This window comes from Podarcis melisellensis (genome assembly GCF_964234715.1).
Source record: "Podarcis melisellensis genome assembly, chromosome: 4".
In the NCBI taxonomy this organism is placed as follows: domain Eukaryota; kingdom Metazoa; phylum Chordata; class Lepidosauria; order Squamata; family Lacertidae; genus Podarcis; species Podarcis melisellensis.
Window position 1 is genome coordinate 31101508 of NC_138531.1, and position 12756 is coordinate 31114263.

General features: G+C 44.0%; 1 protein-coding gene across 1 annotated transcript in view; it reads left to right on the plus strand.

Moving 5' to 3' along the window:
- Positions 1-12756, plus strand: part of LONRF2 (LON peptidase N-terminal domain and ring finger 2) — a 39372-nt gene that overhangs the window by 15399 nt on the left and 11217 nt on the right. Inside the window, exons 2-7 of the mRNA XM_081908878.1 lie at positions 6571-6689; positions 6839-6961; positions 7854-8015; positions 8546-8768; positions 9455-9554; positions 11168-11282. Of these exons, the coding sequence (XP_081765004.1) occupies positions 6571-6689; positions 6839-6961; positions 7854-8015; positions 8546-8768; positions 9455-9554; positions 11168-11282 (842 nt within the window). The remainder of the gene's footprint in view (positions 1-6570; positions 6690-6838; positions 6962-7853; positions 8016-8545; positions 8769-9454; positions 9555-11167; positions 11283-12756) is intronic.

Below are 12756 nucleotides of genomic sequence, written 5' to 3' on the forward strand. Positions count from 1 at the left end.
CTTTTAATTATTTCACTGTAAGCCTCAGTAATGTTTTTTTATTTGCAATCCTGCTATAACAGACAACATTCATTTTTAGTTGCACTTAGATGTACCTTGCAGATGCATAAACTGGTATATTTTTTGCAGCTCCCTTTTATAACTCTGAAAATTTGTAGTGGTGGTGAAGATTATTCAATGCTGGCAATATTTTAGGGATAAATGCAGTACTTTTTTTTAGGCTGAATGCAGTAAAAATGAAATGTTAAATTTACTTCACTCTGTTCTGCATTAATAATTAGTAATACCGTTCCCTGAATAAGCCTTGCACCAGTTTTATTGGTTCTTAAATCTCCTTTTCTTCTTGCGCTGTAGTAATGGGAATTAAATAGAGTTCTATTTAAAGATGCCCTTGAAATGTTGTGAAAACATTCCTTACTTATTCTAGAAAGTCACAGTGCAATCATGAATCCCAGTATATTCACTGTATGCTCTATATCAGTAATATCCTATACACTGGAGCTAATTCCAGTAAGAGAGAATAAAACTGTCAACCAATTTGTTGTTGTTGTTGTTTAGTTGTGTCCGACTCTTAGTAACCCCATGGACCAGAGCACGCCAGGCACTCCTGTCTTCCACTGCTTCCTGCAGTTTGGTCAAACTCATGCTGGTAGCTTTGAGAACACTATCCAACCATCTTGTCCTCTGTCGTCCCCTTCTCCTTGTGCCCTCCATCTTTCCCAACATCAGGGTCTTTTCCAGGGAGTCTTCTCTTCTCATGAGGTGGCCAAAGTATTGGAGCCTCGGCTTCACAATCTGTCCTTCCAGTGAGCACTCAGGGCTGATTTCCTTCAGAATGGATAGGTTTGATCTTCTTGCGGTCCATGGGACTCTCAAGAGTCTCCTCCAGCACCATAATTCAAAAGCATCAATTCTTTGGCAAGCGAAGTCAAACTCACAATAATAGCTGCATGGTTCTATGAACATGCAGAGATCTTCCAGCACCTGTTATGTGATCCCTTTTAACTGGAGATGCCAGGAATTGAACCTGGGACCTTCCACATGTAAAGCAGATGCTCTCCTACTCAGCTACGATCCCTCCTCAAATAAACTGAAATCTGTGTTCGATTTTTACTTGGACTACTCCTTTTGCAGAACTAGAGTTTTGTCATTGTTGGTTGGGGGAACCCTGTAATTAGCATGTAGAGATGTGATTTTTCTACTCGCCCGCCACCCTGCCCCTTGCAAAACAACAACAACAACAACCCAACAACTTTGCCCAGTTTCCCTCCTTGTGCTGTAAGGGCCCCAGCAGTCTCCTTTTGCTGCTTCCAGTGTGATTATTTCCTGCAAGCCTGGCATTGCACTCTGCCAGCATATGGGTTTAGGAGCAATCCTTACCCACCCAGGGCAGAAGCTCTGGCACAGCATTTTGTGAAACGGGCAGGATGTCAGCGTGATCTGTGCAGAATAAAGTGAGGATTCGCTTCAGCCATACTTGAATAGTTTCATGAATCGTAACGGCATGAGTGTTCAAGCCCATGGAAGCTCTGGCATATTAGCGTTTAGTTTATGTGTCTGGTTAATGAAAGCCTACCTCTTTGCCGCAAATAGGTTTCCCCCTGTAACTTTGACAGCAGTTGCTGGTCTGCGCTCATGATTATGGAGAAATCGCCAAAAGGGATGTTGTTCCAATATAACCCTCCCCACTCCAAAAAAGTTCTTCAAAATCTACACATAATTAATGCTGCCAGTTACTTAACCCATTCTGCAGCACAGTGTAGTTTCCTAGTACCATTTATGCCCGGATCCAATCTAGTATCAAACAACGTGGGTCACCTCTCAACCTTTGCTGTTTTGTGGGTGGGATTCAGCTGCACACCTGCAAATTAAATGGATTTTGGCAGTCTTGTACAACCAACACGCTTCCAAAAGCCAAAACCTTTCTTTAAGTAAGGAAAGTGATGGGAAGATACACTGGAAAATGTGCGATAAGGGTTGAAATGACGCGACCTCATACAACCAAACAAATCAGGATGAATGTTCGGACCGAGTTATCTGGAAACAACCTTAAATATATTTCATATGCCGCACACAGCTTGTATCCCATTATGGTGGCATAATGTGGAGATCAGATAACAATTGAGGCCAAAATAACGCATGGCACAAAGTTGTGTGGATCTTTTGTCCTAGGTGAGAGGCATTGGGAGAAAGGATGAGCAGATTCTCCCCCATTTGTTCCCTCACTAAACCTAAGGCTTTTTTAAAGCTTGGGGGTGGGGGAAAAGAAAATACATTTAGGGAAAGACTGATGTAACTGCATATTATACACAGTCTCAGGCTGTTTTAAAACGCTTCCGTTGTGCTTGCACAAACATGTTTTGAATTGTGCTTAAAAATATCTTAAGTGCCCATGTCTGTCACGTAGTTAGTCATGGTAAAACACATGTTCCTTGTAAGCTTTGGTAGACTGTGTGTGTGTTCCGTAGGTGATGTTAAAGTACTTGTTGAAAACATGCCACACCTTCCTTAAGAGCGATCCTTGTTGAACCAGAATGGTTAAGACTTCCCCAACAACTTAGCCAAATATTTCTTTTCTGATTCACCCTTCATTGCTATAGATTTCACAGAGGAAAAAATACCCCCCCCCCTTTTTAAAGCATAAACCTTAAGATATCCACTAGCATATGTAGAACATATGTAGAAATGCCTGCAAAACTGTGGTTCAGAGCATTGGGGACAATGCTGATACAGAGTGTGGAAAGTTCAGCCTGAAATCTTACACCGACCAGGGTGGTTAGTCCAGATGTGATCCTCCAGATGGCCCTAGCTACCATGGCCAGTGGGATAATGGGATTTGTAGTCCAACAGCATCTGTAGCGTCACTGGTTACCTGCCCTTGCTATACATATTTACCTGGCAGTAAGACCTGGCAGTAAGACCTAGGGACGCGGGTGGCGCTGTGGGTTAAAGCCTCAGCGCCTAGGGCTTGCCGATCGAAAGGTCGGCGGTTCGAATCCCCGCGGCGGGGTGCGCTCCCGCTGCTCGGTCCCAGCGCCTGCCAACCTAGCAGTTCGAAAGCACCCTCGGGTGCAAGTAGATAAATAGGGACCGCTTTCTAGCGGGAAGGTAAACGGCGTTTCCGTGTGCAGCTCTGGCTCGCCAGAGCAGCTATGTCACGCTGGCCACGTGACCCGGAAGTGTCTTCGGACAGCGCTGGCCCCTGGCCTCTTGAGTGAGATGGGCGCACAACCCCAGAGTCTGGCAAGACTGGCCCGTACGGGCAGGGGTACCTTTACCTTTACCTTTTTAAGACCTGTTGAACTCAGTGGGACTTAGATTTGAGTACAAATGCATAGGATCGAACCATCAGAGTATTTTACAGAGTGTCTACCGGACGTGTTTGCTAAACGGCATGAGTACCTGCTAGAAGCATAAATAACTTGACCATCAATGGTGTCATTCAATCTTCCATCTTCATCTGTTCGTACCTGTTGTCTAGCTTTTCATTAGGAACTGAGATGGTTTAGTCACATGCCTACTTAATTAGTTCCCTTTCAAAACATCTTTGTTCACAAAACTTGAGTACAGTTTCTAAGGACAGACTAAGAGAACTGAGCCTGTGGGAGGCAAAGAGGAGCTGTAGACCAGTGTTTCCCAACCGGTGTTCCGCGGCACACTAGTGTGCCGCGAGACGTTGCCTGGTGTGCCGTGGGAGGGAGGCGGGCGAGTCGTATGTTACGCTTATAGATCTCCCCCTCTATGGTACTGGGGGAGTAAGGAGCGGCAGCAGCGGCGGCGGGAGCAACGGAAGGAAGCTCTCCGGCAGCTGCCGGAAGCTGGGAAGCGGCGCGGCTGCCGGCGGCGCTTCTAGTAGCTTCCAGACGCGCGGCGAGAGAGCGAGGGCGAGGGGCGCTCGCCAGCCAGCCAGCCAGCCGGGCAGAGGCAGAAGCGGCGAGTCCTTCAGCGAGGCGCTGATGGCCAAGTGGGGAGAGGGAGATCCGCGCTGGATTGTGGAGCAGCGCGCGGATGCCACCAACGTCAACAACTGGCACTGGTGAGCGAGGGGGGCAGGAAAGGCAGCGGGAGCTGGGGGGGGCGGAGGAGAAGTGGCTCGTGTTTGGCAGGGTGGGGATGCAGCTCTTCCCCTGAGGGCTTTGGGGGAATAAGGGCGGCCGTGCTGCCACCGCCACACCCACAGCCACCCACACCCCCGCGGTTGCGGGGACGCGTGTCTGTTTCTCTCTCCCTGTCTCTTGCCTCTGACCCCTTCGCACGAGATTCTCCACCGCTTATGCGTGTTCGCGCCGGAGTCACTTTCCTTCGGGTTTGGTGGACCTTACTCTCAAATAAGTGTGGTAAAAGATTACAAGCGCGGGGGGAGATAGAGAAACCTCCCTGGCCTGGTTTAACCTCCTTTTTAAAAAAAATAACAGCTGGATCTGTAGAAGGGCAGCTAGTGAGAGTTTGGGTGCTTTTTGGCACGGAAAAAGAAATATGATCGCTAGCTACTTCTTTCAGATCAAGCTGCACTGAAGTGCATGGGAGCTAGGGGCTGGTTAAAACAAACAAAAACGTTGGCAGTCTTTTCTAGGGGCCAGGTGCAGCATCTGGCAAAGCCAGCAAGTGCCTGCTGAATAAAAGTTTGCAACAGGGAGGCAGCCCCTCCACCTGTATCATAATCTGGTCTGCACAAGCACTCTCCAGAATAGGAAGCACCTTGTCAATTTTAATGGTGTGTTTGTGCTAACTAGCAATTCTGCCACATACAAATTAATGGCTGATTTGACAGCCAGATGGGTGGGGTATAAATAATAAATTATTATTATTATTATATGAACTAGAATAATTTTTGTGTGCTGCTGTAAGAAAGTCATTTTTCTATTGAAATGTTCACACTCACCAAGCAATGGCAAGGTGTTCACACTGCTGCACTGTGTGAGATAATAGGTAAACATTTAAAAACTCTCGAGGGGCAGTTGTCATTTTATTTCTCTTCAGTCTCCACTGAATGCCTTGACTGGGTTAGGGACCCTTATAGCTCAGCATCAGTTGGTGGAAAGGACATGACTTTACAGGAGCAGGAGGAACTAACTGAACTGAGACAAAATCGTGGTTTCAAGCTAAGATTTGCTGATCTACCTTTGGACAGTTTTTGGTTGGAAACTGCCAAGGAATTCCCCCTTCTGGCAAACAAAGCTATTTTGACATTGCTCCCATTTTCCACTACATATCTCTGTGAGTTGAGCTTTTCAAGCATGATTGCTATAAAAACTAAATACAGAGAGAGACTGAGAGCTGTTGACGAAGAGCTACGTGTGTGTCTTTCTTCGATTCCAGCCAGAATATCAGCTTTGTGTTCAGCCAAACAGGCCCAGGTTGCGCACTGAATAAAGTATTTTATAATTTTTCATATTTCTGTTTACTTACTATTTCATAATAAAGTAATTATAAAATACTATCTTTGTGTTTATTTGATTCCTATTAAAGAGTGTTACTTTATATATAGTCAATATAGGCACAGAGTTAATTTTTTAAACATTTTCTAATGGTGGTGTGCCTCGATATTTTTTTCATGAAACAAGTGTGCCTTTGCCCAAAAAAGGTTGGGAAACACTGCTGTAGACTTCAAAGTTCTAAGAGAGATATTAATCACATGAGTGGAGTCTTGCTGAAGTAGGTTTAGAGACTTAGCTCTGGTTTTCACCGGTGACCTTCTGTTGCTTAATTAAGGAAGCCAATAAAGCCTTGAGTGCTTTTTCTCTATCTTTGAAGGGAAGCAGAGGGGTCTCTGCTTATAGTGAGGTCACTTCCAGACAAGCTTTGGTACAAGGTTTGTGGGGAGGTTATAAGATATTGGCTGCTTATTGCGCGTTCATCCTAATTTGTTTGCAATGAAGGCTATATAACATTGAACCAAGCAGTTGCTGTTCCAAACTTTCCAGTTGATTTTGATGCTGATTTTTAGTATATATAAAGAAAACCTTTATCGAAAGAATCCTCCTCCTAAATATATATGCATTGGGAATTTAAATTATATAATTCAGAAATAATAATGTATGAAAAATAATAGTAGACTGATGGCCTCAATCTGGATGAAGGGCCAATAATCATTTTAATGATTTTAAAAATAAATACTGTTGCTTCTAAGCCTTCTTGTTTCTGCAGAGGAAGAGTTTGGTCTTCAGGAATTGTGAACCGTGAGCTAATATTACCAATTAGTAAGCTTGCCAGCTACTAGAAACTTAAGCCCAAGGGTCATAGTGAAATGGCATGCCAAAGTGTTCTCATGTTTTATAATCCTTACAGAACCTGATGTCACACTGATCTCGAACTTGCCACATACAGCCCTTTTGAAAGCTGCCTGGCGATTAGCTAGGTAGCTCTAAAAATACAATGCTTTATATATGCAGTCTTTTAGCAGAGATGTGTGTCTCAACCCTCACATTCTTAAAAAGGAACGAATGCTATTATAAACAAGAGAGAGAGGAACTGATTATGTTTTGATTGTGCCTGTGTAAAACTAGCAAGATTTAATAATGCTAGACAAAAGTTTCCCTTACATTTTCTCATCTGCTGCTTATATTTCAGCTTCCTGTAAATGTTCGTTAATAGCACAGCGGGCAGAACTTTGTACAGCTATGAAGAATTATCAACAGGCTCTTTATGATGCAGAGGCACTCTGCCGAAATAAACCCCATTGGCCTAAGGTACAAGGTTCATAAGCTGCTATGGGGGAGGTGGCAAATGTTTTTGTTTGCCTATGGGTAGCAAATATGAAATAATGAAATGCATGTTTCCCACAATTTTTTTGAAACTGAAATACATTGAGGTTTTTCTGTGTGTTATGTTCACACAGGGTCATTATGTGAAAGCACAAGCTCTTTCTGGATTAGGAAGGATTGAAGAAGCATTGAAGGAATTTCTTTATTGTGTTGCCTTAAATCCTGAGTGGAGCTCAATGAAAATGGAAGCTCAGAAGGTAGGATAACTGTACCAACTTTGCATGTGGTCAGTGCAGGGAATAATATATGCAGGTGTGCATTTTGTGTTTTGCTAAAGGCTTCTGATGCACAGTTCTGCTGTTAACAGTGAGATTGTGTGTTAGTCATGGGTGTGGTTCTCACTGCCATGTTAATCAGCTCATGATAATTAGCAGAGGGATTTATAGCTTGAGTAGCTTGATCATTCCAATGAAACAATAGCCACTGTTGCTTGTGGATTTGCCTGCTGGTTAAAATAATCATGAAGACTGTGGTTTGCAGCTAATAGCCTTTGAAACCGTATCTAACCTGTGGATGTCCTCCAACTAGCTTACCAACCAGTGAAGGTCTCACATAGGCCACTACAGCTGCAGCTTTGCAGCTGATCTCTATAGCCCCCCCCCAACCTATAGTTCCTTCATTTCTAGTGTATTATACTGTTCTGTCAAAGACCTCTAATCATTCACTTTATCAGACAAAACTATGTGCAGCCTGATTAGCACAGGCATTGGGCACAGCACCAGCACTGCTAACCAGAAGCTATTTGCAAGCTGGGTTTCTTACCCAGGAGATTCCAACTAAACATCAGGAAAAACTTTCTGACAGTAAGAGCTGTTTGACAGTGGAACGGTCTCCCTCGTAAGGTTGTGCACTCTCCTTCCTTGGAGGTTTTTAAAGCAGAGTTTGGATGGCCATCTCTCAGGGATGCTTTAACTGAGATTCCTGCATTGCAGAGAATTGGGGTTCCTTCCAGCTTTACAAATTCTGTGATTCTATCAAAGTCCTGAGAATAGGGTGAGATTGTTTCAGCCCCAAGACCACTCTAACCCGAGTAACTGCAACAGCATTTCAAAACTTGTTTCTTTCCCCCCTCTTTTTTTCTTTGTTTAGATAATGTGTGAGATGTTTTTCCCAGCATTTGAAAACGTGCACGATAATCTAACAACGCCTTTTTGTAATCGGACCTCGTATACAAGGTTGAAACCTGTGTTTCTAAGTAGCATAAACACACAGTCTTCTGGAGAAGATGGGTCAACTGCAGAGACCTCAAAGGTAAGGCTTACAACACGTATGCTTCAAAAATGAAAGTTGGGGATCAGAATATCACCTCCCTATCTGACTCTTTATTTACTGAGGTTTAGAATACACTGGCAAAGTGATTACACCAGCACTTTGGAGCACAGTGTACAGAAGTTTCTCAGCTTTGGTCCTAGATCAGTAAAAGTCAGTAACATGGTAGTTCACAAAGGAAGTGTTTTGCTAATGGGAAGAAAACGAAGTGAAAGAAACTGCCCACAAAAAACCGAAACTGTAAAGTTTTGCAAATTTGAGGAGTCCCATTTAAAGCATACTGGGGAGACTTGCAGTCTTGAGATACAAGCCAGAGCTCGTCTGTTCCAGTAATTATGTAAATAGAGCCCTGCATGAGCCACTGTTCCACTGACTTGGATAATTATCCACTTAGTCCATTTTTATGTAACAGGGGTAGGAGATGATTTATAAGCAGCAGTTGTAAAGGTCATGCAACAGCGGTCTGTGAAACTGTTCCTGAATTGAAGATGCTGTTGTTGTATCTGTTTCAGGAGGCCAGCTTGAAGCTAACTAAAAACCTGTCCCAAGATGCTGATGCATATCGAAGTACAGAGTCTTCTGTTTCTCATCATATACTGGACTTCTCTTTTGAAGACAACAAAAAAACTTTGGGAACGGTCCTCTCCAGTCTGCCTGGCGCAAGCTTAAAAAGAAAGTTTTCTAGTGATGGGGATTTACAGAGCTTGGGCGTCCCTATCAAAATTCCTCGAAAAGGTGTGTTTTTTGAATGAGGATCTCTCCTTTTCCTTGCTTTGTAAGGAAATTCGCACTACTCTGCTTCTGTGGTTGGTAGGTTATTTTTCATTAAGAGCACCTGGACAATTTTTGCCATGAATACTGTAAGTTAAAAAGTTAAAAGTTTGTAATATATACACTGTTTAATGTAATAAGAGAATGCTCTTGCTGTAGAAAAAGGGTCACTAACAATCTTTTGGGACCAGCGGGCAAGTTTTGAATTTTGAGAAACCACATTCACACCTGTGCCATGAAGATGTGGCACAATGGCACATAGCTGCTTCAAAAGCCATCCGGGATAGCACATAGCTGTTCTGCAGCAGCTTTCATTTGCTTTTGATGTTTTTCAGCAATTTCAGATATGAAAAATTAATTCATTATCTGTTCCTCCGGAGCTGGCGATAGCAATTCCAAATGATGTAAACACATGATTTTTCTGATAGGAAAATGGGTGCCTTACGCTGTGCTCTTTCCAATATCTACTTTAGCCTGCCCTTCTCTATAATACTCTAAATTCAGTACTCCAGCAAACTCTTTGTGAACTGTTGGTTTAGTTAGTGAAAAAGCTCTTAATGCAGGATGACCTTGAACAATTAAAACTAATAATAGGGCCCTTCAGTAAACCTTGCTGATTTTCAATGTGTGTTTTCTCTCTCTTTTTTAAGATGGAGATGCTTCTTGCGAAAATCCCAACTCTCTTCCCTTAACAGCGATACCCGCAAGCCTTGTGGACGCATCTGATTTTGAGTGTTCCCTTTGCATGAGGTATTAGCAATAAATGGACTAAATGTTGTTTGGAAAATATTGTGTGGCATTTTAAAGGCGGAGGAAAGTGGGAAAGATCCTGTCTTATGCACACTAAGCTATTTAATTCATAATCTATCAATCTATCTACCCATGGAGGTGAGGAACCACTCATCAGCTGGAGGGCTGGATCTGAAAGTGGTCAACTTTCAGGCCACATTGACAGGATGGCCGACCTGCCAGTCACCCGATGCCATAAAAACCCCGAGCTCCTGAGTGCATCCTATATCCACTGAAAGCAGCATGACGGTGTAAGGTGCCAAATTCAAGCAGTGCCAAAGATAAAGGATCCGTCTGGAGTGTGCTGCAGGTTCTCCTGTTGCGACAGGGGATTTACCTTTGGGTGCTGCTCGTATCTGGCACCTTGCCCTGCTGTGCTAATTTTGGCAGGGATCAGGTATGCTTGGAAGTGACACGGAACTCCTGAGCGTATTCAGTCCCTGCCGAAAGCAGCACAACAAGGTGCGGTGCCAAAGGAACGTCCTGTGAAATTGGGTGACAGGCAGGTGGGGTGTAGCTCAGCTGAAAGGGCCTTGCAGGCCCTGAATGGAGAGAATCGGCGGTCCTCATGCTGATGCCCCCCTATCTTCAGCAAATCAGCACAACATTTTTTTATAGTGTATTTGTTGATTTGCAGAACTCGTAGGATTGTTCAGGCCAACAATGTGTCCTCAGAGGGCTTTTTTCTTCTTCAGCCTGAACTCTCCAGAGCTCAGTTCTGGCACCTCTAAGGTGGGCACCTTTGCCATTATAAGTGAACAAGGGAGGTGTTCCTAGTGAGTTCTGGAACCTCTTTTTCTAGAAAAATAGCACTGGTCCTCCAGATGATTCTTGACTCTCAGCTCCCCTTCAGCCCTAGCCAGCCGTGCCAGTGGTCATGGAAGTTAGGTGCTGCAGTACAAAAACTTCAGGAGGGCATCACATTGATTTCCTGTGGAATATGTGCTCTTTAGCTATTCTCAAACTCTTTTTTAAAAACCGAGCTCTCAGTCATATAGCTTATGAAATTACTTGCCTCGCCAAAAGTTGTGCAGTTGAATGTACCAGAGAGTGAGTTACTGCCACTGACATTTTGGGAGCAGCATTCAAAATTCATCAGGCACCAGGTGCGCTTCGCACCTGCCCATTGGCCACTTGCGACCAAGTGAAGATGCCCAGGTGCCAGGATGGTGCCTGACGTCTCCACCATCTGGAGGTGCATGTCTGGGGATCCTTGGACCTTGACTCTTTTCACACACTAATACCGCATCCTGTAGAATTCTATCCATTATATTTTATCTGCACCATCAGAATAAATTTCAGGAACCCAAAAGTCGTATTGAAAACTTTTGAGCCATCTGACCCCAAAATGGTGACTGAACATTCTGTTTTGGTGACTGCAACCCTGGTATAAGGAACAATTTGGCGTCTACCTTATATATATGAGTATCTTAGTATCTTAACACTGGAGAGCTGTTATTTGTACCTCATGAAATCACATATGCCTTTATTAACGTATGTGAAAATTCTGGAGTTGTGCTTTGAACGGAAGTGTGGAGTGACCAGTTGTTTTTTCAATGCTCACGATTGTTCAGGTTATTCTACGAACCTGTTGCTACTCCCTGTGGACATACCTTCTGCCTCAAATGCCTTGAACGTTGCCTGGACCATAATCCATACTGTCCGCTTTGTAAGGAAAAGCTGTCTGAAGTAAGTATTCCACTATCTCCCATGGGCTGCTTAAATGGAAGCCTCTTAGTTGGGTAATACTTACTGTTAGCAAACCAGGTGCGGGGGGGGGGAGGGGGGCTGGCTTGCAAAATAAGGAATTGGTGATGCAGAAGTAGGTGTGTTCCTTTGATAAAGGCCCTCAGGGTATGCAGGAAAACTTTCGGGTGTGGGTGAAATACCCTCCACTCAAAATTGCAGCAGGACACAAGGCTAGGCATGCTCAAGAGTTGCACAGCTCAGCTTAGTTTTATTTATATTTATTTAATATATTTATGTCCTTTCCCCCCCAAGTTTGGGAATCAACGTGGCTCGCAACGTTTTTAAAGCATCTTTATAAAATGCAAAGTAATGCAAAGAGTGTGGGATTCTTAATCTCCGGGTGGTGGGTTTGAGCTCCATGTTTTGCAAAACATTCCTGCATTGTAACGGGTTGGACTAGATGATCCTTCAGGTCCCTTCCAACTCTATAAAGTTGTGTGATTCTAAACAGCTGTGAATAGAAGTTAGGCTGAAAGGAAGCAAGGTGTTTCTTATGTGCTACCCTTCAGCCTAAGCTCCCAGAGCGGATTTGGAGGCCAAAGGAGATCGAGCTGTACGCTTTCCCCCAAAAATTATTGCAGGGTCTGGAAGGCTTTCCTCTTGGGGGAACAACGAGGTTTTTCATTTGGTATGATGGCAAAGGGAAGGGAGGAAGCTCATGTACACACTCTTTAGCCCAGACACCGCTGAAGGGATTGGGCTATTGTGGACCTCCTGAGTCTTGGATCCACACACCCAATTCAAGAGAAGGTGTCAAATATTTCTGGAACTGGCCTCATGAACACTGAGCCTGCAGGGACTTGCCACACTCCTGCTATGTCTGAGCTGGACTCCTCCTGGCTGCAGCTGCTGCCCACACAGCCAGGAAACGTGGGGGAGGGATTAGTAGAGGAGCAAAACAACAACAACAACCCTCTTTTGGCAAGCTCCCTACCTATTAATGTGAATCTCATTTTATAGCTGGGCATCTCAAAGAAGCTTGGCTAGCAAGATGTGAATATACTGAACAGCAGTAGTTAAACATGAATTATTTCCTCCAAGGTCGTTTTTGACTACAAAAAAAGGAAAGCTTTACCACAATAATAGAATGGTTCCTGTTCTTTCTTTCTTTTTACAACATCTTCTGCAGATATAGTAATGAGTGCCCCCCCCCCTAGTTTGCTATCCCAGGTATCTGTCCTGGCTGTTGAAAACCCTTCCCTGCACTATACAGGATTGTGCCATCTTTGTGTATTTTGCACACACTTTTTCTTCTTCTCTTCAGACTTTAAGGCAAGGATGGCAGCGCCTGGGGCCTACAGATGATGTTGGAAGTCAGACTCCTGTCAGCATATCTAATGACAAGGGATTGTAGGAGTTGCCATCCAACAACATCTGCAGGCCCCCCACAGTGCTTTTAAAATATGGAAAGGTT